Raw genomic sequence first — 27,066 nt, forward strand, 5'->3', positions numbered from 1 at the left:
AGGGTGTGTCTTCCTCTCTAAATCAGATATGCTTGAGACTCTGCATAAATAACTAGTTGGTTTTTCATGTTCAAATGTTTTTAGGCCTGAATTCTGTCATCTGTGACCTCATTTTTGGAGACTCTCCCATATTCTTTAAGTGAGATTATAAACTCTGCACTTTCTGAGACTGCTTGTTCCCAGGGTGGAGTTTTAAAAGGCAAATGAGTAATTTTTCATGGATAAACTTTCTCTTTTTCATTAGGAATACAACTAGCCTGGATATTTCTCATCACACATTTTTTTTTATGTTTATACGGCAGTAAATTTAATGTAATCTTATTTCCACACCTATTTATCCCACAAAAATGGAAAGCTGCTGGATTGTTTCTGATGCATATCAGTACTCTTTTCCATAGTTGGTTAAAATGCTGAGTGCATTTTTTATTTTTTGAGAAGCAGCAACAGCATGAATGCTTAGAGATGGTGGAATAATGATCATTGCAATTGAAATTGGTAAAATTATTTTTAGTATAATGAGTATTCAGATCATCACTTAACAATTACAAGAATCGTGCTCTTCAGTTTTTATTGCAGGCTAAAGTGTTTGTGAGAGGGTAATCACGGAAAAATGTAAACTTGCATTGTAGCTAACCACTTAGAAGTAATTTTACGTATGTGAACAAATACTGTTTGGCAAGTGGAGAGATGTGTATTGGCTGTTCTGAAACACAATTTTGACTCAATTTCAACATATGTCTGGGTCTAAACTGTCCCATATGTGAAGTTTTTCTCCATGATTGCTTTTCCCATATCTTAACAACCAAGTTGAGGCCAAGCTTTGTCTCCTATGAGCTCTGCATTCAGCCTGTGTGGTTTTAACTTTCTTGCATTTCAAGTCCTGAGGACTTGTGATCATGAGACCTCCCAGAACTTCCACTGAGCACCTAAAACCAGCATCTGAAGAAATATTTTATTTCTTGCTGAAATCAAATTGATTCACATGCATAAAAATTTATCTGTGTTGTTTTTATTCATCTGGAAATGTTATGCAATGGTATTTGTATTGCAGACTGTAAATGTTTCCATTTCCAAAGATATAAGATGTACTGAACCTACTCACCTATGTTTGCCTGATGCTTTTCCCACTTGAAGGTACAAGGGATGTCCTTCATTGCTGCTGTGCTCATTCTCAATCTGGAAGAGGCAGATGCTTTCATTGCCTTTGCTAACCTTCTAAACAAGCCATGCCAGCTGGCCTTTTTCCGTGTGGATCACAGCATGGTATGCACAGAGTTTTCTGGTTTTGAACCGTAACATTTTTTTGTCTTGAAGGATAGTTGATTTATTGATAACTTCCTTTTGTCCTATTGAGAAATGGAGAACTTTAACCTTGATTCTCTGCAAAATTGAGAATATCAGATACTAATCCATAAAACTCATTCTATTGTTTTGATTTTTTTCCTCTAGAAACATTTAATAATTTTACTTATCCTAAGAAGTCATACTGTGCTATGTGACATCCTCAGTTCTTGGTGGGGTTTGTGTTAGTTTACAACTAAACATTATTTTGATGACTGCTTATGAGGTACTTTACTATCTCTACAGATGCTGAAATACTTTGCAGCCTTTGAAGTATTTTTTGAAGAAAATCTTCCCAAATTGTTTCTTCATTTCAAATCATACAGTCTTACTCCAGACATATATTTGATAGACTGGTGAGTTCATAGAACATAGTGAACCTAACCTTAGAACTGTTGGAACACTTTCTATTTTTGCTATAGGTTTTTCAACTCTAGAAATCAAGCATAAAAAAAATGTCATTTGGTAGATGTTTATGTACCTCAGCTTTCTAGGTCTTGTGAAATTGTGATGAACTGTTTTGTGCAACCACAGTTCCTCTGGCACGATTCAAACTTTATTAACCAGGATGTACTCAGTTAAAAAATGAGACAGATGGGGTCCTGTGTGTTCATTTTCTTGTTGCTGCAGTTATGTGTAACATAAGTAGGGGAGAGGAGGCTACTACACCATAGTAGTCTTATGACTGATTGTAAGTGAGTGGATGGAATGAGCATAATCAGCTACTGAAGAAAGTATGACTATAGGAATAGAGATGTTAAAAGCAGAGGGAGGAGGAAATTTAGGACCTGGTTTGGGAAGGGATAAACTGAAAATACAGTGAACAATTTGAAATAACAAATGTTCTGAACCAGAGAGTACCAAACTACGTTATGTGCCTGCAATGGAAGGCAGTAATGCATGCATCCTTGAAGTGTGGTAGAGCTGCCAAATACAGAATGTCTGTTCATGTGTGTGTGTAAGGATAAGCTTCATACAGAAACTTCTAACCCATGTAATAATTCTAATAGAGTAAATTGAGTTGGGTGGAATTAAATAATATAAAAACATTGTCATCTGAACGTTGCCTGCCTACGAGATGCAGCTTATCAGTAAGCAGTAAGTCTCAGCATGAACCACTTCCCAATAGCAGTAATGAGAAAACAGAGAACACTGTGCTTTGTATCAAAGAAACCACTACAAATTTGTGGGAGGAGTTCTACAATATGTTGCATACAGCAGACTGAGCTCTCTGCCCATGTGTAATGAATGCCTTTTAAAAATAAGCTTTGCAAAAAAATGTGGTTGGACTCTTATCAGTAAAAATAGAACAGCAGCTGTCTTTAGATTTTCTGGACTTTTAATGTGAATAGAAATTCAAAAATGTATCATAGAAATATAGTTATTCAATTTTCATTAGTAGATTAGTGGGATGTAGCTCTCCATTGAGATGATTTGTGGCTTTAGATTTAGTTTAGGAAACAAATGATGAACAGAGCTGTTAAACTGTATGGCTTAAATAGTAAAAGTTAAGTTATACATTTATCATCTTTGCTTAAGTTCTTACCTGTATATTGTACTCTGAGTATGAAGAGGTTTGTAACTTTAGCCAGAGCTTCCTAAAGGAGAGGGTATTCCAATGGAGGATTTCCTGTGGCATAAGAAGAGATGGGTTTCAGAGTACAAGTTCTGACTTAAAAAACTGGAGACTTGCGGATTGCTGAAATATGGGAAAAATAAGAATGTATGAAATAAGTTGTCACCTGCCTATTCTGAGCTAATGTAACTGAGATTTACAGGAAGCTGTATTTTCATTTTTCTAAAGTAAGTTACAGTTTAACTGTTTCTTTTTTTTTTTTTTTTTACTTAACTGTAGGATTTTTACACTCTACAGCAAGTCATTACCACTTGATCTGGCCTGTCGTGTCTGGGACGTTTTCTGTAGAGATGGAGAAGAATTTTTGTTTAGGACGGGATTAGGAATCCTTCGGTTATATGAAGATATTCTCCTACAGATGGACTTTATTCATATAGCACAGTTTCTAACAAAACTTCCAGAAGATATTACATCAGAAAAGCTTTTTAGTTGTATTGCAGCTATTCAGATGCAGAATAGTAACAAGAAATGGGCACAGGTGAGTTTCTTGTATATATCTATCTCTCTCTATATGAAGTCAGACATGTCAGCACATAAATATATAGGGCACTTCTTTTGATGACTGTTTTATGCTGCTTGTCTGACTTCTGAGCAATGGGCATTTCCTTTCTAGTGTCTCATTCTAGAAATTAAGCTCCATGCTAATATTGTGGGTGTTAATATAGCTACTTCTTATAAGACTGGCTTATTTTATATTCATTTAATAATTTACCAGGTGTTTGCCTCACTGATGAAGGACAACAAAGAAGGAGACAAGAACCACAGCCCAGCACCGAAAAACTAATCCTTGTAACTAATCCTTGAAGTCAATTGAAAATGTGGAAAACCACTTGAAGACTAAAAGCTTTCACATCACTTCTATGTGGAAAAAACACCATAGAAAATGTGAAAATGAGATTGAAAAATGACATAGCTCTCAGCGGAGTAATGAACTGATGAAATCTTCACCCTTTTGCCAGTATTAGTTTTTGTCGTGGGAAGATTTGTTTTCACACAGAATACTAAAACCTATAAAACTGAGAATTGAGGAGTTCATATTTAATACTTTAAAAGAATCAGCTCAATGCAATAAACATTTGTAATAACTTCTGTTGGTACTTAAAAAAAATTTTGAGGCATAACTTTTTTTACAAATACCGCAAAGGCACTTTTTTGGGGGGGATGAGGGAAATGCTAAATCTTAAAGCCCCAAAACTGCTATCCAAACCAAATGTTTTGGTACAAACATTACCTCCAAAATTACCAAGTTGAAAGTATTAAGGACCAAATAAGGTGGTTTGGTATGTTTATGTGCAAGATGGTTAAAATTTGGGAAAGGGTATTGTCTTATTGTGGTTGTGTTTTGTTTTCTTTGGGTTTTTTTAAGTTGCAGCTTCATTCTTCAGTCTGGGCAAATGTACTTAACTCAGGAACTGTAGAAGTATTGTGCCCAAACCTAGAGTAAAAATAATATGAATTTTAAACAGTGGTAAGAACAGGGCTGCTATTTTCACTGTACAGCTTTCAAAGTGAGTGGTGTTAAGCATTTGTTTTGGTGTATTGGTTGTGGAGTAAATGGAGTGGGTATTCTGTGAAAGGGTTTTGCCACCAGAAGTTTTATTTTGTTGAGCCATTTCCAACTAACAAATACTCGTATGTAATGGTGAACACTAGATAATGACAAAGCTATCTCCGGACTTTGTGTTATAAAAGAAGCACCCGCTTTTAACACTTGGGAATAATGCAGACACAGATTTGTTTCTGAAACTATATTTTATTAGTGTGCAATATTGAAGTCCAGAAGGTTTAGTGATACTGAATTCTTTAATTCTGTAACATCTTTTAACTGTGGGATGTAAGGTCATATTGTATGTGTCATGGCAGTTACTTTCAAACATTTCCTGTTCTCAAAGATGCTGTACAACAACCTGTGGTTGTAGGGGACAGAAATTTAATATGGATAGCACTGCAGGTAAAGAACACTTGCACTCTCTTCATCCATTTTTGCTAATATTTAATGTAAATAAATTCCTTACATGTGGGTTTTTTAACTGGTCCCTCTGGAAATCAAGTCAAAATTACCATTATGTATTTTTAAGTGCAGGAGGCTTCCAGTTGTCTGGTGTTTAAAAGCAGAGTCTGCATAATCGGGGTAAAGATTTAGTGTGGTGTAACTTACATTGCTTTCTGGTTTAAAATCTACGTATATGCTACTCATAACATTACAATTTGAAATGTAAATGTCAGATTTTTCTTAACTTATGTATTCTCTACTTTAATTGGATCCAATTTGTCTTATATTTTTGTGTTATCTTGTACAGTTTTCTTACTTTTCAACTATAAATCTGTATATAACTGTAAATAGAAGGATCAAGCCTTCCTTTAAGACCACTAGTACCAACTCCTGTGTAAATAAAACTTATAGCAGATGCGCACTGTGCCTCTTTTCCATTCCCCTGAAATGTGCTCCAAGAGCTGGTGGCCGCGCTGTTGGTGCCTCACCGAGGAGCCGAGGGTAAGCTGGGGCCCAGTTCGAGCCCCTCCGGCCCGACAGGGCCTGTTTCGGTAAGCGGCAGCGTCTGCGGCGTTAATTAAAATATTCATTAATTGGGGCGGGTGGGGTCCCCGGCCCTCAGCGCCCCGCCGGCCTCCGCCGCCAGGGGCCGCTGTGGCGGCGGCCGGGCCGGGCCGGGAGCGCTTCCGCCGCCGGTAGCACGCGCGGGCCGCCGCCATGAAGCCGGTAGGGACTGAGGGGGCACCGGCGCCGGGCGGGACGGGGAGCGGGAGACTGGAGTTCCCGCGGGCTTCACGTGGGGCTGGGCGGGATAGGGAGCCGTGCCCAGGAGCAGCCGGTACCGCCGCGGCCCCGGCAGAGCGATGCGGGGGTGCCTAGGGCAGGTATCGGCAGGGTCTCGGCAAAGCGCAGCCTCGTCCCGCGTCCCTCGGAGGTGATTTTGACGGAGCCGAGGGATGGAAGGAGGTCGGAACGGCTGTTCGGGACCGGAGGGAGCGGGATAGCCTGCGGCGTGTCCCTGGGGCTGCGGGGGGCACCGGGAGGAGCCGAGCGGGGTCCGAGCTGCCCCCGGGCCGCGACAGCGCCTGTGCCCGGCACAGGGACAGTGCCAGGGCACCCCAGTGAAGACTTCGATGCCCAGCTTCTCTCCACAGCCCTTGCCTTCCCATGCCGTCAGTAGATAATCCCTGCTGCGTCCATTTCCACGCCGAGCACCCTTGGGATTGTTTTGGTGTTTTGGCATAGGACGCCTGTGTTGTCCTGTGCCTCCGGGTGCTCCCTGAGCCCTGTTTCCCACGACCACCGTGGCTCCCTGAGCTTTGGCACCTGCAGCTCGTACATCTGCATCCTGCTGCTCTGAGCCTTGCCGGCAGCAAGGCAGCCTTGCCAGGTCCACGCAGCTGCTGGTCAGGGAGAGCTTCAGGCCGGAGAAAGCCAGAGCTCAGCAGAGGGAAGTGTGCTGCAGGAGAACATTTACCGGAGTCTGTGGCCTTGTACTTTAAAGTACCCCGAAGTACTTACCGTGTGTTGGGGAACAACAGCATCCTGAAGAGAGAACAGAGTGCTTGGGAGCACACAAAGCACCCTAACAACCTGTTTCCCATACTTTGAGTGTCCACGTGTCTAAAGTGATAGACATAGGGTTTAATAAAAAGGTTATTAAACAATGTTTCTGTAGAACATTCATCACGGGTCTCTGTTCTCAAAAATGTAACACAAATTGTGTAAATTTGAACTGATGATACTGTTTGGAAGAAACACGTTATTCAGCCCTAATAGAGAGAGTAACTTAAACAGTGAAATAAATTTCACAAAGGCTGTGAATGTGTCAGTGACTTGTCATTTTCTGTTTGTTTCCTAGAGAAGAAACAAAAAGCGAGTTCCAAGCTTTCGCAAGTTACTGAGAACTAGTCAAATAAAACTTGACAACAAATTAAAGAATAAACAGTATAAGCAGAAGAGTGCTGCTAAGAAGTATCGAAAAGAACAAAAGAAGCTAAGGGAGGCTGTCAGAGATGCTATTTCTAGAAAGCCTTTTCCGTTGGAAGAATGCAAGAAAAAGCAAGTTGGTAAGTGTTTGCTCAGAGTTATTTTAGTAAGCAAGAAGGTATAAGTGTTACTAAATATTCTGCTGCTTTATGTTGTGAAATTCAAGAAAACAACATTCTCTGTGTACAAATAATTGCTGTTCTTGTTGAAAGAAAGGGAGAGTTGAAAAAATATAAAATGTAGCTATTAGGGCATCAAGATCTGACAGTTGGAGATGGTAGAAATGTGTTTGCGCTGATCATTATTGGGTGCCAGGGGCAGTTTTCTGGGATAACACAAAAGACATGCATAAAGGTCAGTGAGCTCTAGGTTGAAGTAAGGTGTAAAATGTTTTCACAAGCCTAGGCAGGGTTAGATTTTAAAGTTTGAATATACATACCGGATCTTAATCTGTAAACATCATCTTCTAAAATAGCTGGAAAATACAAAGAAGAGGAAGAAGATGCTCTTCCACTGGACATGATGGATGAAGATGACTTAAAATTAATGGAAGATTTGGCCCAAAAAGCGTCCTTTTTAACCAGAGATCTTTCTTCTAAGTGAGTGTTGTTGTGATGTCTACTTTTTGTACTAATTCAGCCTTGTGCAATTAATAGGTAATGCAATACATCTGTCAGGAGGTCTCTTTTAGCCTGGTGTTTCTTTGGAGTTCCAGTTTAGTGTTTCCTTAGTCTGTCAGTACCTTCAGTATTAATGTATTGGCGTCTATCAGTACATTCACCTGCTCTGCCTGACCTTCAGGGTACTGTTTCTGTGGTGCTGCTGCCCGTGAGGTCCCTGGCTGTGAGATGAGAAGCGTTTCTCAAACTGAAAGAAATGCTTTAATCTGTAAACAGTTTTTTTTTCTGTATAGAGTATTCAGGACGTTCCCTGGACTTTGGGCCTTTATATATATTGCATTGCAAATTGCTGGCAAAAAAAGGGTTCTGGAATCCATGTCTGTAAACACATGCAACACCAAAACATTCATACAAAAGATTTGTCACCAGTTTTCTGGAGCAAGGTGTTGGGTAGAGTTCACAGTGAAGTATGGAGAAGGACAATGCTCCTAGTATTAAAATTGTAAGTCTTTACAAATACCCTTCTACAGAAGTCTCTTTACATGACTCTTTGAAAATCTTAACTTGCCTTTTTTGATGAATGTGAAAACGAGTGTATACCTAACTGCTCTAGGGTGGTTTTAATTTGTTAATGCTGATTAATATCAGTATCAGTTACTAATCATCTGTGGCAGTACTGATTAACATCAGTAATTTAGTATAGTTTTGAAGGAAAGTAGTAAATGGCTTTTCATTTCCAAAGTTGCAGTTGTGCTGTACTCTACTGCAGGGTTTCTTGTAGCCACATAGCAAGTTCTTGATTTAAAAGAATTTTATTTTAAACCTTCCCCTCTCCCCAAGCTAACTGGATGTGACATAAGTTTAAAGTCTTGCAAAACTCAAAATTTATTGTGTGTTTATATTTAACGACATTTTGCAAGATGTAGGTCTATGTGTTTTACATTCATTATGCCAAAACATTTTTAGAGTGGTGGAAAAACAGTGGAAGTAGTTGGTTTTTTACCTGTTTTACTAGATTTTACCTCCTTTCATAGTGTTCCCTTAAACTGGAGAACTTTTCAATTTTCTTTACTCTGGTCGACTGTAATAGTTCTTAAAAACTTGTCAAATATTACATCACTTATAAATTACATGTTCATATTAGCACAGACTAGATACTTATGTTCCTATATACTAAAGTGTAGTTTAGGAACATACCTGCAAAAGGTATGCTGTTGCTGTTGTCCCTGGAGAGTTTGCCTTGTGTTTTTCAGTGAACCTGTTCATGTCAAAAAACGAAAACATGAAAGTGTGATTGAGAAATATGAGAAGGTGCCAAGACGAATGCAGACAGAGCCAGAAAAGGAACTCATCCATCTGCTCCCCATCAAAGACAAGAGTGGCATTATTCCTCAAGCTGTGGAAAAGCCAGGTAAGACAGAGATTCCAGAACTGGTATAGTAGCTGAAAAGTATATAATTTATTCTTTTAAAGTTTTGTGGTATTACATGCTTGACACTAGACATTTTATTTTTGCAGTTCTCAATGTTGCACATGATGAAGAAGAGGGTACAGAAGAAATGGAGGAAGGAGAGGGTAATAAAACATTATGTTTGCTTTGTGTTGGGTTTTTCTAAATCACTGCTATATCTGAAGAGTACTTTGCTATTCCCTAAGGAAGTCTGTAGTTTAAATGTATTTCGTTCAGATTTTTTGAATATGTTCATTACCATGTTGCCATGAAAGCATAACAGTTATTCAAAACTTGCTTTCTTACCTGTTAGATTCTCAGGACCTGAGGAATAGCTGGCTTCAGAATCTCTTTCTTTAAAATTATTTTTATTTTTTATCTGGAACTGATGTGTTCATGAAGTTCCTTTTATCAGTTATGCTATCTTTGCTAGTAAGAAGGATCATATTGGTCTTACATAAAGAATATATGCTGTGGTTCTGTTGATTACTCAGATCATTTTGAAATGCAGTTCAGGACATAGACTTGTGTAGGCTTTTGAGTGTCTATCTTTGTCTTTGAAATTTTTTGCTTAGAACATCAGAATACCAGGTAATTGGGGATTTTGATTTGCTGTTGGTTATCCAGTTAGGAGTCATTTTCAAATAACAGTTGCAGTTGTAACTTTGCCACTACTGGGTCATTATTGTCTAAATATAATCTGAAGCTGAGAAAGACATAACAAAGTAATACTCAGAAAACGCAAACAAAACAATTATATTTTTAAAAGAAAAGTGAATGTTGAATAGTTTGCTGCAGATTGCAGAGCACTGTGGTTTCTTGGCACAGTTGGGGTAATATGTTGAGTTTCCCTGTTCCCTCTGTACTTCGGGAACACTGTGGACAGATTCAAAAACATTTAGTCCACTTCTTTTTGCAAGCAAAAGATTTTGAAGTGGAGCAAAAATTAATCTCTGGGTTAATATAAGCAGTAGCAAAGTCATTCTTAAAGCTTCTTGGTGGAACTTCATTTGTTACTCGTGTGGGGTTAGCACCACACCCACTGAAATGCAGTATCTAGAACTGTAGTTTGCAGCATGGTATTTGTTAAGACTTCCCCATTGACCCTCTTTTCTAACTCTCACACCTTGTGCCAGACTCTGTTGAGGAGCCCCTCCCTGTTCTGACTCCTGAGGAAATGGCTGCTCAAAGGCGACAAAAGCTGCAGGAGAGGAAGATGCACATAGCTGCCTTAGCATCTGCCATTCTCTCTGAGCCAGACAACAATGTACGTAGCATTGACTTAACAGGCATGTATGTGTACCTCTGTTGTGCAGTAAATCAAGAAATAAAGATCTGAAATGACCAAACAGTAGCAAAGGCACAAGAATACATGGGTAGAACAAGGAAAAGGTCAGTGTTGTATCGCTTCTCAGGGGCTGTCAAACTGTGAAACTGCATAGGTTGGTGGTTGGTGTAAAGGGTTTGAATCAGGTGAAGGTCCAGGTGACTATGTTTGCTCTGTTCAGGAGTAATTTGTCCCTCTGAGTACTTGTGGTTTTAGGAATAATACTGTCTGAGGTATTTTCTGTCCAAACTACCTTGTTCCTTAAGAGTGACCCTTATGTAAGCTCTGATTTCAGGGTTGTATCTGATAGTTCTCAGTGCTTCAGGATATACTAATGATTTTTTATAATTCTGTGCAAGTTTATAATAGCAGGACAGTTTGATTATTCCTGAGATTAAAATTTTTTGGGGACATTTGGCATTTCTTGGCTCTTTGTGCAATGCTAAGTAGAGTCTGAGTAACTGCAGAGTTAATGTACATTGTGCTTGTCCCTTGGTTTGTAGTTGATCTTCAGCTGATCTAGTCTGCCTGTTTTCTTTAACCAGATTAAAAAGCTGAAGGAGCTGCGTGCCATGCTGATGGAACAGGATCCTAATGTGGCCGTGATTGTTCGGAAGCTGGTCATGGTTTCTTTGATGGAGATATTCAAAGATATTGTGCCTTCTTACAAAATTCGGCCTCTGACTGAAGCAGAAAAGGCTACCAAGGTAAAATATCAAATTTATTTCTAGGATATTATGAGTAGTTCAGAATTTTTTCAGTTGTGCCAAATATGAACACTGTTCTTTTTTAATATAAATTTTTTAGTTCTGAGCAAAGGGTGACAAATATACAAATACTTGTGGAAGGTCTGAAGCTGTGACACTTTCAGAAGCAGAGGTCTTTGTTTTGAACCTTTAATTCTTACATACTTCCTTTCAGGAAGTAGATGGTATGCTGGTGGTAATGGAGAGGAAAACTAATATTTGAAAGTAGTATACCAAACCTGGGTGACTTTCCTCATAACCCTTTGAGTAAGGTCCCACAATAAAGAGAATTAGAAAGAAAACAAATTATGCAACATTGTCACCTAACTGGCATAGATTTCTTTGAAATGTGTTCAACAATTTACTGAACAAATGCAGAGTAACTTTTGTGCAGCTCGTTTTTAATCAATTCTTTGGAAGGTTTCTTGAGTGTAGGTTTAGTGCAGTTTAGAGTCATGGCATTAAAATAACATCTAGTTGATAATTTTATTTCAATCTCTATAAATGAAATGGGCCTAGTTGGAAAAGGCCCTCTGAGCACAACTGTAGAAAAATACAGTAATATTTTAGTTTTAATACATTTCTAGGAAGTTCTGTCTAGAAGAAAAAGCTGCTTAGATATCTGATATTTGTTTTAAACCTTTTTTTTCACCATTGGCTAATTTCAATATTTAGCTTTCCAAATAAAATTTCATTTCTCTTATGTTTACAGGTTAAAAAAGAAACTCAGAAACTGAGAGAATTTGAGGAAGGCCTTGTGAGCCAGTATAAATTTTACTTAGAAAATCTGGAACAAACAATTAAAGGTATAGTCAACGCTTCCCAATTTTTGTAGTAAAGGCAAAATTGTTTGCAGCATCAGTTTCCCTCTGATTGAATGCTACCCACTGTCTTTGAGATAGTACTTGCATGAAGTATGTAGGAGAATGCCTGCAATCACTAAAAATTTAAATATTTATAAGCTTCCCATCATTCTGAACAGTAATCACTAAAAAAATTAATAATGTTTTGTGTAGATTGGAAGCAAAGGAAGTTGAAGAAAAGCAATGTCATCTCATTAAAGGCATATAAAGGTCTGGCAGAGGTGGCAGTGAAGTGTCTGTGCGAGCTGCTTGTGGCCCTACCCCACTTCAACTTCCACAACAATATTATTGTTCTCATTGTTCCACTCATGAATGATCCATCAAAAATGGTAAGTGATTTTTCTGATTAGAGAAAGAGTTCTTGTTTTGCTTGAAAAATAATCTATTTCTGAGCTTTATTCCACAACATCCAGATCTTGTGGCCATTTCTTTTCACTATTTTAAAGGCTATATCCACTTTCTAATTAGTGAATACCATGAGTATCATCTGCTACTAGCTGTTGATTTGGAGTTGGCTTTGCAGAACAATCTGTGTGATTTGCTTTTTCAGATTTCTGAACTGTGCTTTGAGGCAGTTAAGAAGCTCTTTAAACAAGACAAGTTGGGCTATGCTTCACTTGGTGTGGTTAAGGTCATTTCTGGCCTTGTGAGGGGCAGAAATTACGATGTCAGACCTGAGGTAAGAGACTTTCTGTTGTACCTCACAATATTCTTCTGGCAAAGGTTGAAAAAAAATCTGAATGTCCAAGTCAGCGTGGCTGCTGGCTACAGACAAGCAGAACGTCCCCACTCTGTCAGACCACAGACAGTTTAGGATTAGGTTGAGCCAGAGGGTTAGAAAGAGAGGTATGGGGCAAGGGAAGGAGACTGGGAGTTCAGATCCTGACAGAGACGTGGGTTAAGTCAGACAGGGAGACTTGAAGTGAGAGGCAAGTGGAGGAATGGATAGAAGTGGACAGTGCTGGGAAAGGAACTGGGAGCAGAGATTAGAGATACAGGTATGAAGGAAAAGGAGGAGAGTAAACAGAAGAACCTTTGACTAGCAAAGCCCACTAGATGGAATAGAATTCAGGATTTTTTACCCTCTGTTCCTGTAGTGGATCACCTTTCATTGTATTTAATTTGTTTTTACCATAGGTATTAAAAGTATTTCTTCACTTAAGAATTAAGGAAGTAGAGTTACAAAAAGATTCCGAAGACATTGCACCAAAGAAAAAGTTCATGACTTACAAAGACAAAAGAAAGAATCTTTCCAGAATGCAAAGAAAGGTATGACACGTGCTTTCTTGTGCTCTGCTTGTGCAACTTTATGTTTGTTCCAGCAATGATTGCACATCTGTTCTTGCAATTGTTAACTCTCATCATCAGTGATTAGTGTTTGCATTGTACTTGAACATTTATGAGCTTCTACATGGAATTTAATTATCTTCCTATCTTTTTTTCCCCTCTTTCCTGTGTTGATAATGCTTTTGATTGGTTGTTTCTGATAGCAGTATCTAAGCTGGTTACCCAGTAGCTTCACAGGGTGACTTATGTAACTCAGCAAGCATGGAAGATTTGTTCTCTGGGTATCTTTGCAACCTAGATATCCAGACTGGTTGGAAACATTTAATCTGTTGTTTTAAAATCAACTGTGTATTTTCAGTGGAAGAAAGCGGAAGAGAAACTAGAACGAGAACTCCTGGAAGCAGAAGCATCAGAAAGTAAAGAAAAAAAATTGAAGTTGGTAAGTAATTTAGAGATTTCCTTATTTTTACCAAGCGGCTGCTCCTAACCATTTTGTAATCAAGTGTCTTCCCTCCATTCCAACCTGTCAGCATTCCATATCTCTAGAGAATGTTGTCAGATAACAAACATTTTGCCTGTACCAGAGGTGTAGGTTTTAGTAAACCAATGTCTCTCAGTTTGCCCAGGAAGGCCAGCTTAGTCATTCCTATTCCCTTCTGCAGTCTGCCCAAAAAGGTATTGAATCCATTGACATATGTCTTGCAGGTGCCCTATTCCGTAGGACACCATGTAATGGGTGTTATCAGCCTCTCAGAGCGGTCTTCAGGGAAAGGAGGAGTTTGGCTGGTGTGGGCTGTTTAGCCAGGAGAGCGTGAAGGGACAAAGTCAAAGCAGGAGAGAAGGACTTGACCTTTTCTGCATAAGAAGAGTGGAAATGGCAGAGCCAGGACTGGTTTGGAAGGCTTCAGTGCAGGCTTGGACAGAGAGAAGCATTTTCAATTGAGTTTAAGTGAAGTAGAAATGTCTGTTTTCCATGATTAAGTATTTAGTTTTGTTTTCTTTCCTTCAGCACACAGAAACCTTGAATATTGTATTCGTAACTTACTTTAGAATCTTGAAGAAAGCTCAGAAGTCTCCACTTTTGCCAGCAGTGCTAGAAGGTCTTGCAAAGTAAGAACTGACTCTGCCTTCTTTTGTGTGTGTTGGAAAAGACATAAAGCACTAAAAGAATTTTTGACTTTGAAAGAAATTTATAAAAGCAGTGAGAGAAGATGGGTCTCTGACAAATTAATTGTAATTATTTTATTTCTCTGCTGAAGTTCTCAGCTATTTCCAAAACCATTTCAATGTGATGTGAAATTTCCCATGATAGAATCAATGTGGTTCAAACCCAGCAGGGTGTGATGTGATTCCATTATTTTGCCTGATTACTTCCTGAAGGACATGAGCTTGTCTCTAGAGCTATTGGGAAGCCATGATTAGCAGCTGGGGGCTGAATCATTCCTTCATGTGAGGACAGTAAATGTTCAGCATTTGATTTAGCTGCTTTTAAGGTGTGGATTTTGGCAATTTAAAATACTTTGAACTGAGTTCACAGATAATATCTTTAGCTAAAAATAAAAATCTCTTTGATTCAAGGTTTGCTCATCTCATAAATGTGGAATTTTTTGATGACCTGTTGATTGTCCTTCATTCTCTTATTGCATCTGGGGTAAGCTGAGTTTACTTTTATTACAGTTTTCTTAAAATTACTTTCTTTTGGGTACTTAATCAGTTTTGTATTCCTAGGATTTAAGCTATCGTGAGAGCCTTCATTGCATTCTCAGTGCTTTTCATATACTCTCTGGTCAAGGTAAGAGATTTTTAAAAACAAACTTTTGTTTAATGTTGTCTGATAAATCAATGGAGTAAATGTGTTTGTTTGGGATTATGTTAATAGGTGATGTTCTTAACATTGATCCGATGAAATTTTACACACATCTTTACAAGACATTGTTCAGCCTACATGCAGGTAATGCCAGATTCTTGTTTTCAAGTGTTTACCTAGATAATGTTTATTCTGCCTCTGTGGTGTCACAGCCTTAATGTAGCATTAATAAGCTACAGTTGTTTTAAGATGTCAGAGTTCTGAAAAAATTACTGTCTGGTTTAACCTACTTTTTTTCTTAAGTTGCACATTGCATTACTGCAACACAAGTACTTGAAGTATTATTGCAATACATGGTAACAGGTTCTAATCATGTAATTTCTTTAGGGAGTGCTGAGGATGTGGTCTTAGATAAGCCTTTATCTTGTCCTCAATTTAAATATTTTTACTTCCTTATAATTGTTTCTTACAGTGGCAATTTAGAAATTCTGGGTTTTTTTCTCTAATTCTTTCTCTAACAGGGAAGGAATCTTTACTTTTTCCAATATTAAATTTAAATTATTTTAAAAATTAATTCTGTCTTCTAAAATTTTCTGGTATATATTTCTGATTTTTATATTTCTGGCATTTTATTTTTCAATCTAAATTTCCCAATAATTCTGAGAAGTTGAATAGTTTAAGAAAGTGTCTTTTTAAAATTTGAAACTAACATAATTTTAATTAACTTCATTAATGTGTATTCACTAACAGAGAAATATTAAGAAAAATATTCTGCAATTCTGGATGGGTAAAAGACTAAATCTTTGCACTGTTTAATAATTTACAGGAGATGATACAGTGGATTGTCATGGTTTGACATGACATGGATGCACTTAGAATTAAAACAGTAGCTGTGTCTAATGTTTAGACATTTTTGACAGAACAAGTATTTTCTTAGAAAGGAGTGCAGAAACAATGATACATTTTTTCTGTTCAGAGCTGGAGTACTTTTACCAAAAAAGGGTGGATGCTTATGTCTATATCCCATGAGAGCTGTGTTTGAACCTCTTGGCTTTTGTGCTGTTTCCAGTGTCCAGTCCATAGCAGAGTGTTCAGCTGTATGTTCCACAAAATGGTTATTTACTCTTTTTCTGAAATTCTGCATTTGAGGTGGTACCAATGAGGATATAGGGATTGTGCTCCAGTGCCTGGATGTCATGTTTGCCAAGCGGAGAAAACAAGTTTCCCAGCAGCGAGCTCTTGCTTTCCTAAAGCGACTTTCCACACTTGCTCTTCATGTACTTCCAAATTCCAGTGTTGGGATATTGGCAACAAACAGGGTATTCATGCAAGTAAGTTTTACTTGTTGAAATTTTTAACTTGATGACTAAAGGTTATTGAATTTTTTGACAAATTGATTTTATGCAAAATATTTTAAAGCATCTTAAGCAAGAATGATGAAAACAGGGTATCCTTAAATGCTGCTGAAACTGACTTAGCCATGTTATAATTAGATGTGTAATAGAAGCAACTCAGTTGGTTGTTTGTGTGTTGTAGATGTTCCCAAAGATGGACCTCTTACTAGATAATGAGTCTCAAGGCAGTGGAGTTTATCTTCCAGAGCTAGATGAACCAGAGCATTGCAATGCTCAGAACACAGCCCTGTGGGAGCTGCATTTACTTCAGGTTAGTAACTGAGTGAATTGGGAAGTAAAAGTCAGCAGTAAATAGCTCCTAAATGTTTATATGCTTTATACAAAGGAGGTCTCCAGGCTTATCAGTCAAATCTGGCCCACATGAGCCTATTCCATATAAAGAGGAAGAGCAACAACAGTGATATGGAAGGAATGGGCTCATGATAACACTGGATCTTACTGCAGGTTGTTTAATAAGATTCCTTCGGAGGCTTTTTCAGTTTGTCAAGTTCCCTTTAAATCCAGCCCTTGTCCAGGGAGGAACAGACACCTTGATCTGTCGTTCCAGTCAGAGTTTGGGGCTTGGGGAGGGCTTCCTTGGCCCTTTCTTCTTGTTTTCTGGGAGTAGGAGTTAGAATAACTGTGGAGAGTCATGTTCACAGCATGACATACAGTAAATAAATGTATGACTGGGTGTTCTCATTCACTTAACCCTACAAGCTGAGTGATTTTGAGGTGCTTTTTCTATTTAAAACAACAACAGAACGTTCCATCTCATAGAAATGGAAATAAATGTGAGAATCTGTAGATAAATAAATTATCCCTCATCCTTCAGTCAACTGCCTTCTTTCTTCCTTTCTTTCAGAGACATTATCATCCAACAGTGCAGAAGTTTGCAGCACACCTTATTGCTGGAGCTCCAACTGAAGGCTCAGGAGCTCTGTCACTTGATTTCAGCCAAAGGTGAGTTATCAAAGAGATTGGTTTTTTTAAAATAGTGTTTTGAAAGGAAGCTGTTGCTTATGCTTTATTAAAGGAATTCCTAAAAATAACTATCCGTAAAATTAGAAGATTCTGATCTTCAAACTCTCTTTGTTCTTCTGCCAGTACAGAATGTTGGCTGCCCTTTTTTTTTTTTTCTTTTGATACTTGTTGCCAGGCTGTGACAAGGGTAAAAATCTCAAAGTGCAGTGTGTTTTCTTCCCATGGGAGCAAAATTTCTGCATTTCCTCAGCAGCAGCCCTGATCTGAATATGGATCAGGATCACTGGATTGTGGTTGTCCAGCAGAAACTGGAAACCAAGTTGCAGCGTAAGGTCCATAGTATGTTAAAATATGAGAGCAGCCATGCTGGTTCAGACTGAGGGTCTAATTTAGCATCCTGTCTTTGGCAGTGGCTGGAAGCAGGTGCCTTGTGAAAAGTAAAAACAGGGCATACATATAAGGCATGCTCTGAGGTTAGCTCAGTTGGTTAGAGCATGGTGCTAATAACACCAGGGTTGTGGGTTCAGTCCCTCTATGGGCCATTCACTTAAGAGTTGGACTCGATGATCCTTGTGGTCCCTTTTAGCTCAGAATAGTCTGTGATTCTGGGACATGCTCTGAGCAGTGTCTTGGCCTCTGACTGGTCTCAGCCTGGTGGATTTCTTGAACCTAATGTCATTTTCTGTTAGTACTTCTCTCTTCATAGCATTCTTTTTAAAGCTGTTCAGTGTCCCTTGAACCAAAGCACACATTTTGCAAATGCAGCATTGTTTGGTAAGGGTTCCATGAGTCCACAGCTCCTTAGGTTAAGACCTGCTGTCTTTTGTTTTGAACCTGGTGCCAGTATGCTTCATTTAACAGCCCTTGGTTCTTGCTCTGGGAGATGAAATGAACAATCTGCTCTACACTCTTTCCATGTCTCACAGAACTTGGTAGGCCCTCTATCATATCATCCCTCTATGTACTGTCCCTTCTGGCTCAAGGGATCTAACTCAGACAGGAGCTGTTCCATACTTTTCCTCATCTTTTTTGCATATTCCTGTACTTTTACCAACTTAAGCATTTCAAGATGAGGAAATTGGAGACTCAGTTGCAATATTTGAGATGTGGATGATCTGTGGGTTTAAACACTGATGTAACTAATTTCTGTTGTGTTCTCTGTTTCTTTTCAACTCCAAACAGCATTAAGGTCACAACCCTATAAAAGTATCTGTCATAACAACAAGATTTTTTTCCTTAAGTGATAGTGGTCAGCTCAGAGCTTATTGTGTTTATGTAAAGCTGAGATTGATTTCTTTTTCCAGCACTAAATTTCATTTGACATTTTACTGATATCTCATACGAACTATCCGAAATTCTTCACATGGAGCTCATTTTTACTACCACAAATAACTTGGTAATCTCCAGCTCATCTTTGAGCATGTTGGAAAGCACAGATCCTGGAACAGACCTTGTGGAAATCCATAGTTTTTCCTGCCATTGCAAACACTGGCCAGAAACTGTGCTCAGTTTCCTGTCTTTTAACCAGTTCTTTTCTCATATGATGGTCTTCCCTGTTCTTCCATGGATGCTTAGTTTTCGTAAAACTCTTTAGGTAAGGAACTGTTGGAAATTCTAGCAGATTGTGTCATCTAGATAATCTTTATCCACCTTTTACTTTCCTTTATTAAATATGTACAGATTAAGCAGTGAGTGCTTGGAGCTCTGGCAAGCCAACAGAACAGTTTTCTTGTCTCCCACAATTGAGTATTTTAGACACATTTTACTTACTTGACTTGCATTGTTTGCCTGCTGTTGGCTTCTGATATTTTCCAGGTGATGCTCATTACTCTGAGTTCTCTTAAAAGTGTGATGGAGGATGAGAGTGGTGTGTGTGAGAAGCTGCCCTTAAATTGTTGATATATCAGTTGAAGATGTATCTATCTAATGCCATTTTTCTTTCATTGTGCATTTTGCTGTAGGTCTGCTACAGAACTTTTTGAGGCATACTGCATGAAAGGAATGACCTTTAATCCTCCTGTTGCATCAGTAACACCCAGAAGAAAGGTACCATCTTGTCTCTGTGTCCTTTTTTAACCACATGAGGTACCAAAGTAACCTGTATCTGCTGGCTTACTGTGCAGTGCCCAGGCATTGGCACACTCAGTTTGGCTTTCTGGTTTCTATACTTTGCATGTCAAGTATTTCTTTTAACTGCTGTAAGATAGGACTGACTATAAAGAAGGAAAAGTAGCTGTATAAATAGTTCCACCTCCCACAGCTTCAGTTCATGTAGCAAGATGAATATGGTAGCTGTTATTTTGCACTTTGCTGTGGTTCAGTGCAGATTTCTTGGCCCTTTTCTGTAATGATGAACTAATGTTTGTTCAAAAAGCAGTAAAAAAACCCCAGCTCTTTCCCCAGTGTGGGTAGTTGGCAGGACAGCTGGATTTCCAGAGCCTTTGATTCAGTATGTAGAGGGATACTGATCCCTATTAGCCTCACTGTAGCTTTAAAGTGTAAATTTGAGGGGAACAAAGAGTTAATGTATAAGGATGAGAAACAGGGAACAGTTTTTATGTCCTCAGCACTGTTCCAGAGGCAAGCCTCCTTTAAATGTCCAGTGAGAGGTGTCCTTTTAAAAAGTGATGATTTTATTTCTTCCTATGAAAACCTTTAACATTGTCAGTGCTCCACTTTGTAACTCAGTAATGTCAGTTGAAGCCTTGAGAGCACAATTTTTTTTCCATTTTAGAGAAGCAACTCTTGAAAATGTGTTTGTACTTACTTATTCCATCGTTTTGCAATGACTTCTTGACATGTCTGTCCTGCTAGGGACTTATATTAGCACCTCTGACAAAGCAAGGCTGGGAGCAGCAGATAGGCAAGAGATTTGAGTTGTAGTGCTTGGATAAGGAAAAGCACAAGCTTTTTAAGGTAGCAGAAACAAAAGAAGAGGAAAATAAGAGAGAACAAACTGTCCATAGGTGGTTATAGTGGACATAACTGGGCAAATTACCCTGGGGCTTTGCCTGCTATCTGGTTGTTGGGCTCATTTAACAAACTTTGGCAGTATCTAAGTTTTATCCTCTCTGTCCTGCATATTCTCCGTGTGCCACGCTGCCTTTGTCAGCACCTCCCTGGTGTTGATAGAAGCTCCAGTGGGAGCCCCATGCACTACTAAAGAGAGGATCTCATTTGTCCTTGAGTGCACAATGTACTTGACTGTGTGAGTGCTTAGACTTTAACAGGGGAGCTTAAATCATATGTGTGATCATAATTCCTCATCTGAGCACCAGGAAAGAGTGGAAGGCTCCAGCTCTGGCTGGAGGCAGAAGGGTCAGGGCATGCCTTTCTCACTCACAGCCTCTACTGTGAGCATCATTGCTCTCACTGGCCTTTTAATCAGAGATGCTTGATTTATATATATGTGCTTGATTTCTGTTTCTGAGGTGTGTTGAACAGGAAGCAGTGTGTAAGCACCTCCAGAACTGGAAGCTGTGGCTGTGTGTAGTAGGTAATATTCCAAAGTCCAGTTTAGCACAAAACAAAAAACTTCCACCAAAACCATGAGCTTATGAAGGACTAACACATCACTTGCAAGCCAAGGGGAATTTACAGGCAGGCCAGGCAGGTGTGAGCTGCCAGTTCCATAGGTCTAGTCTGGATGACTGGGGACATGGGAGAGTAACAGGACTGCTAATTTAAGCTATGCATGGAAAACACAGACTGGCTTTGTTTAGTAATGCAACTAATATTTTGTAATTTTCAGGATACATTCTCACAAATGGATTCATTTGTAGATGAAGAGCTAAACAAGCAGCTTCAACAACACATCAGTGAGACTGTTGTTCACAAATCCTTGGATTTTGCTAAACACCTGAAGGAAACATCTTTGTCATAAATGTACCTATTACTCAACTTCAGTTGGCTTCTTAATTATGGAGAAAGATTGACTGAAACTAATTTCCACTCATCATTAAAGGAATACAAGTAGGCTTTTTTTTTGAATATAGAAACACACAAAAATGTAACAGCAGTTTTCCACAGAGAGTTACAAACCTGTCCACTTAACTACGGAGCCCGTGTTTGCGGGGCTGGGGAACCACAGTGAACAGTCACATCAGTAATTTAAAAAGATACAAAACAAAGCTACTTAAAAATTGTTTGCAACCCTGCATGATTGTATTTTTGTTTATATATTTTCTAATTTTTATAACAGAATATAGACATATGTATTTCCAAGAACTCACTGGTTCTGTTCATAAATTAATAAATATTTTGAAACTGTTAACAATATTGACTTCTTTGTCTAAACTACTTAGAGATTTGGAATATGTATTTTTTTCTGTTGCATTTTTTCTTTTTTTCTTCTGATGTCTTCTAACCATTTATCTCATCTTGAAATGATTTTGCATTTGGTGGAGGTTTTCCCTCTGGTGAACCTTGGTATTGGCAAATTGAGAATATTGGATTTCAGTTCTAAACTGGCATCATGACTGAATGCTCTACTGCAGTGTCTTCAATAAACCATTGCTGTCAAGAATGATGGACAAATACAGGGTAAGAATGTAAATATTTATCTTTTTATCTTGGAAGTAATTTTCTCCTGGTTCCCCAAATATAAGTTATTGCCTGGTTGTTTTAGAATCCATTTTCAGCTGCATGTTGGCTTTGCAAACAGTAAGTGAAATATATTAATTAATTAAAAGATGATATTGTCTTTATGTGAATTCCATTCTACAGGGGAGCGTGGTGGGCTGTCCCTGGCTGACAGCTCAGCTAATGTATTTTTGTAGTGTTGAGTCTATGATGTGATAATGATATATGTCTAAGTTTTTCAAAGCTTTCATTCAAGTCAGAAAATAGCTTTTTCTCTAGGGTATTTAGTTCTTTTTCCTGATCTTTAGTTCTTAGATAGTTTTAAAAGTAAATTTCCTTTTTTCTTTTAATACATGTGTTTAGTATTAATCACACTGATTCACCAACTTTCAAATAGTTAAACATAAATTCACAGACATTTTTAGAATAGACATCTATATATTAATGGATTAGAAAATTCCTGTTTTACTATGTAAATTACAAAACTGCATACATAAGCCTAGCCATGAATACTGATATTTATACATGTGTTTCTCTTTGTTTCAAAGTTGTGATTCTCATAGCTTTTGAACAGTTTTTTTTAGTGTGAAGTGTTCACAAATAGGGATGTGATTTAATTTCTGAAAAATTCCAAGGGGGCCATTTGCCAATACTTTGGTCAGTTCGGGAAGGCAAAAGCAAAGAGTGAACATCTTAAACCATTTATTTTTTTTTACAACATATACAAATACAGGTTTATTATTCAAGTCAGCAGAGAGAAAATAGTCCAGGTGGAAAATTTTGAAATTGTTCATTTTTCATAGTTTCCAAACATATAGAGACTGGCACATAGTGATGTTGCATTGTCAGAATACTCTGACATGCTTTAGGAGGCAGAGAAAGACAACTGTACAACTAAGTCATTCTGAAAGAGCCTATACATCTATTGGAGCAAAAATCTTATTTACTGCTGTTTATTTTTGTGTTTAATTTGCTAACTCTGCCAGATGTCTATTACTATTTAAGTTGCAAAACATTTATCACAGACAGGAAAAAAATGCCACCATTGGTACATTTAGTGGGCTACCCTAAAAGTAAACTGAGTTTTATAGTGAAATAATAACTGACAGTGATTAAAAACCAAATGCTAATTGAAGCATTCAAAGAGCTAGAGCAGAACAGAGCAGACAGTTCAGTTTCAGAAGCTGGAGACTCAGCCTTTCACTGAAATGTAAAGTTACTAGCAAGGTCTTCTTTTTTGAAAATAAACTATGAATGTAAGAGAAAGTGTTCCTGAAATATTTAGATATTTCCATGTTGAAGTCTTTAAATCTCCAAAGCATGTGCTTTCTAGAAGCAGACAGCTTTCTAAAAGGTGGGACACTTCACCTAGCATTCACCTAATATTTGTAGCAAGAAAAATAATGTGACTAGGTTTAAAAAAAATAAAACTGAGATAGTACTTTTTAGTCTTCTGCTATAGTTTGGGATCAGTAAGATAGAAACAAGAAACCCTTCAGGTGGTAGAGGAAGTAGCTCCTGGTGTGCCCCAGTTCCTGCAGACGGAGCAGTGCTGATGCAGGCAGGAGCTGTGCCTGACTGTCTTTCATCCCATACCATAACACCACTGCAAGCACCACGTGCTGCACAGGGAGAAGTTAAGAACTTGGTAGAAAAGTAGCAGTTTTTTAAATAGTACAGAATAAAATGCTTCTGTATTTTTGCCATTAGGCAATGGAGCATGAGATTCCCACCTGTAAACTGTTCAGTGTAAGGCCTGCTACTGCTCAGAGACAGCATGTTTCTGGAAGGTGTTGATTATTTACATTCCTTTCTTTCAAACTTTATCCTGGAAGCTGCTTCCTGTAAATAGTTTGTAATGTAAAAATGAATGTATTTTCCTAATTGATGTCCATGTCCAGCCAGAAACACAGAAAAGGACAAAGTTATTTTGTCAGTCTTGTCACAGGGGGGTGTGGACAAATATTTCTGCAGAAATAAAATCCATGGCTAAGCAGAATAAATTTCCTATTAGCATAATAACTCAGCACATGGAAGCTCCTTAACTGAGCTTTCAAAAAAGTTAACCATCCCCCCTGTTTAATGCTTCAGGTGGTGGTGTATTTTCACTATTAGGAAACTTGGACCCAGCAAAAGGAAAGGTATTGTAATTCATTTCCAAATTCACCCCAAAGTGTACCATGTTTCACTAATAAAAGTTTACTTGGCTATTTACCAATACCTAAACTTGAAATTAAGTGATATATGAACATTAATGAAAATACTAGAACAGGGTAATTAGCCTTACATAATTCCAGATGTCTACATGCCTACAAATATGGGTTTTGAAATAAAAAGCCAAATACTTTGCTCTCCTCTTTCACTGTAATAAACAGCAGCAAAAACAGCTTTTGGTGAGACTAATGAGGAAGATATTCATATTAATAAGCTGTTCCCACAGCTAGAAAAATTACTGTATTAGTAGAAATAGTAAAAATATGCTGATTTTAAATTGCCACCAGATTTCAGGCTAGTTTTAGACCTGTGTTAATGTGACATGGCTGCTGTTGTCCTTTGATTCCTCAAGGTTTGTATGTTGAATCTAATTAATTAGCCAGTGTGTGATACTTAGGTGATGGTAAGAATTTTCAGTGCTGCTAAAGATTAAAAAAACCCAACAAATCACCACAAAAAAAATAGCCAGACAGGTAAGGGCAAACTACAGGAACCTTAAGTATTGTTTCTAAAATGCCACAATCAACATCAAAAAGAAAAAATTCTTAGTGATGTGAATCTGCTACTGTGTTAAAATAACAGAGAATGAAGCTAACATTTAAAAAACAGTTGCATTAGTTGAATTGCACAGCAGGTTGATATAAGTATTTCCTAGTAATTCCAAAGAATTCCAAAGCAAACTGCATATAAAACTATGTGTAAGTTGACACTTCTAACAATTTACTCGGGATCAGTCTTGTCTTACGCATGTGCAGGGTTCAAGTTGGTACTAATGAGTGAAGAGGCTGAGCTTGGAGGTGGTTGGGGGTGCTATATCAGTTCAAAAGTTTACTTTTGTAAAAGACAAGCAGTGGGAAGCGCATGGCCTCTGTGAGGATATGCCACCAGGAAATCTGACTTTTTTTGTACGGCTGTAGTTATTTTTCCTGAAAGCTGGAAATGACCTCAAGAGGGCACTTTTTTGCTTTGGTAATAGCTATTTTACAGGCATTTTCTGTAGTGTATAGTGAAAGACTTCATCGTTTCTGGTGACAGAATGCAGGTTCTGTCTGCTTGTTTATATGACAGTTAATGACTCTTCTTTCTTCTATTTCAATTTCTAATTAATAGAGGGGCATCAGTTGTCATGACACTACTGCCTGTTACTTCTTTCTCTTGTTTAGGGATTGCTCTAGTGAGACAAAAACGTGTGCAGAGCAATTTGTTCACCACAGGCACATTTCTTGTGGGAGATCAAAGGGATCGCTGATTCCAGCAGTTGTTTAATTTGTGCCCCTGTAACTCGGTATGGATTGTTTTAAGTAACTAAACACATTAGTAACTCCCATGGAAATAAAAAAAAAAGACTAGCACAACTAATTTACTTACATATCAAAAGATGAATTCAGCAAACGTAAAACTTCACAACAGTGTTTCTATGTAAACAAAAATGTCAAGAGTTATAGGGTAAAAGTTCTTTATACTCTCTGTAACAGACAAGTAAAAAGACATTTCTGACTGTATGGAAAAATGTATTTGAATTCAAAATTTTGAAATGTTAATTACATTTATCAATGCATTGTTTTGAATTTGGTCAGTTTGGAGTATTAAACATCTTGTGCTGAAAAGAAACAACCATAGAAGTTCAAACATATTTTCCTCTAAATCCAGAGAGAGGTAAAAATCTGCATTTTCTAAAAAGTAGTATATGATAAATATATTATACAATGGCATGTACTTTGGAACATGATAATAAATATTCTTTCTTTAAACACAAGCCTAGAAAACAAGAATTTATAAGAAGAAGTCAAAGTCTCACTACCAGTTAGGTGTATTTAGCTATTGTACATTATTTTGTTAAAGAAGATAAACCATAAATAATTTTGAGTGTTTTGTGTATATTCACCAAAGTTAAACAGATATGCAAAGGAAGTTTCAGTATATTTAAATCTCTTTACAATCAGTTAACACAGTGTTTAACAGAAATCTTCAGGTAAAAGTGCGTTATTTTAAAATAATACACATAAGAGAACACTCTGGTTCTCTGCCTTCAGTTTCCTTAGAGGCAACAAGCTAAAATTATCTTTTGTTTAAAAAGGAGAGGGTGATGACACATGTTTGTTTACAACATACAGTCCAAGAAAACTTCTCCATCCGCCTATGGAGGATCTGCAGATGTGAAGATACGGGAAGAGCAGAATCTTCCGATAACTGACAGGCATCTTTCCAATCTACAGTATCCCATTTAGGATTCCCAGATTCTGGATGTTAATCCAGCAGAATTGCCTGGATCAGGCATCTGTAGCACAGGGCACACAATTGTTGACCAGTTCAGTCCACAGCAGGATCCTTCAAAGGCACTGCAGAAGGATTCAGTAATGTAAATTCCAGTTTTAAAAGAGCAAGAAAGAACAAATGCGGAATAGGGAACCTGACTGGGCTCTTTCCATAATTTACTTTGCTTTCCTTAAATTCAGATATAGTAGCCAAGAAATAAGATATCAAATTTATCCCTTTGTATTTTAAATACCTTGCAAATGAAAACATTACTTGAATTCTGTTAATTTAATGACTTAGCGGTAGTATGACAGTGCATGCCAAATAATGCTTTAATAATTAGGTGTATGCAGAAAGAAAAAGGTAATATTAAATTGGCCATAAGTGAGATGGGATTATCAACACTGAAAAAGATTTCTTCATTTGCAAGGAGCTGTAACTTCCCAGTTGCTGTGTCAGTGCTGTAGTAGCACTGTGCAAATGTCTGGTTAGTGTACATTGCTGGACAAGTTGCACTTAGTATCTCCATATAAACGAGACAGTCTTATGTTGTGTATTTCAGTTGTTTGAAGTCAAGC

The 27,066-nt window shown here is 37.9% G+C and overlaps 3 protein-coding genes and 2 long non-coding RNA genes across 13 annotated transcripts in view; 3 read left to right on the forward strand and 2 right to left on the reverse strand.

The window, feature by feature from the left end:
- The window catches only part of TBC1D12 (TBC1 domain family member 12), a 43,991-nt gene extending 38,606 nt beyond the window's left edge, over window positions 1–5,385 (forward strand). For all 3 annotated transcript variants that reach the window (XM_027647748.1, XM_027647751.1, XM_027647749.1), the window contains 4 exons: window positions 1,135–1,263; window positions 1,588–1,697; window positions 3,197–3,455; window positions 3,693–5,385. In XM_027647748.1, coding sequence (XP_027503549.1) covers window positions 1,135–1,263; window positions 1,588–1,697; window positions 3,197–3,455; window positions 3,693–3,761 — 567 coding nt within the window. In that variant the 3' untranslated portion in view covers window positions 3,762–5,385. The remainder of the gene's footprint in view (window positions 1–1,134; window positions 1,264–1,587; window positions 1,698–3,196; window positions 3,456–3,692) is intronic.
- LOC113949340 lies at window positions 1,243–5,559 on the reverse strand. Its single transcript, XR_003528430.1, has 3 exons — window positions 5,459–5,559; window positions 2,888–3,040; window positions 1,243–1,346 (listed from the first exon to the last, which is right to left on the reverse strand). It is a non-coding gene; the product is annotated as an uncharacterized LOC113949340 (long non-coding RNA).
- NOC3L (NOC3 like DNA replication regulator) lies at window positions 5,371–21,710 on the forward strand. Of its 3 annotated transcripts, none has more exons than XM_027647744.1 (21): window positions 5,371–5,471; window positions 6,832–7,039; window positions 7,435–7,558; window positions 8,833–8,990; window positions 9,098–9,154; window positions 10,166–10,296; window positions 10,902–11,063; window positions 11,815–11,908; window positions 12,119–12,294; window positions 12,516–12,644; window positions 13,103–13,234; window positions 13,611–13,691; window positions 14,262–14,362; window positions 14,831–14,903; window positions 14,981–15,044; window positions 15,132–15,203; window positions 16,209–16,390; window positions 16,596–16,724; window positions 17,319–17,416; window positions 19,399–19,483; window positions 21,189–21,710. In XM_027647744.1, the coding sequence occupies exons 1-21, from the start codon at window positions 5,385–5,387 to the stop codon at window positions 21,318–21,320; spliced, it is 2,475 nt and encodes an 824-aa protein (XP_027503545.1). In that variant the 5' UTR covers window positions 5,371–5,384; the 3' UTR covers window positions 21,321–21,710. The 3 variants fall into 3 exon arrangements, with proteins under 3 accessions (XP_027503545.1, XP_027503548.1, XP_027503547.1); XM_027647747.1 differs by lacking the exon at window positions 5,371–5,471 and adding an exon at window positions 5,638–5,696; XM_027647746.1 differs by lacking the exon at window positions 5,371–5,471 and adding an exon at window positions 5,775–5,854.
- Window positions 21,711–21,780: 70 nt separating this feature from the next.
- On the forward strand, window positions 21,781–25,773 carry LOC113949339. Its single transcript, XR_003528429.1, has 2 exons — window positions 21,781–21,979; window positions 25,396–25,773. It is a non-coding gene; the product is annotated as an uncharacterized LOC113949339 (long non-coding RNA).
- The window catches only part of PLCE1 (phospholipase C epsilon 1), a 150,139-nt gene continuing 145,776 nt past the window's right edge, over window positions 22,704–27,066 (reverse strand). For all 5 annotated transcript variants that reach the window (XM_027647743.1, XM_027647742.1, XM_027647741.1 and 2 more), the window contains one exon: window positions 22,704–26,571. The gene's annotated coding sequence lies outside the window, so the exon portion shown is untranslated. The remainder of the gene's footprint in view (window positions 26,572–27,066) is intronic.

This window comes from Corapipo altera, unplaced genomic scaffold (assembly GCF_003945725.1).
Source record: "Corapipo altera isolate COAL_440 unplaced genomic scaffold, ASM394572v1 56, whole genome shotgun sequence".
NCBI lineage: Eukaryota > Metazoa > Chordata > Aves > Passeriformes > Pipridae > Corapipo > Corapipo altera.

Excerpts from the sequence above, each read along its gene's own strand:
- NOC3L (XM_027647744.1), top strand. The coding sequence starts at position 5,385 with ATGCGCACTGTGCCTCTTTTCCATTCCCCTGAAATGTGCTCCAAGAGC. Across the intron at positions 11,064-11,814 it reads AAGCAGAAAAGGCTACCAAG|GTTAAAAAAGAAACTCAGAA; the intron begins GTAAAATATCAA and ends TTATGTTTACAG. Across the intron at positions 11,909-12,118 it reads TCTGGAACAAACAATTAAAG|ATTGGAAGCAAAGGAAGTTG; the intron begins GTATAGTCAACG and ends TGTTTTGTGTAG.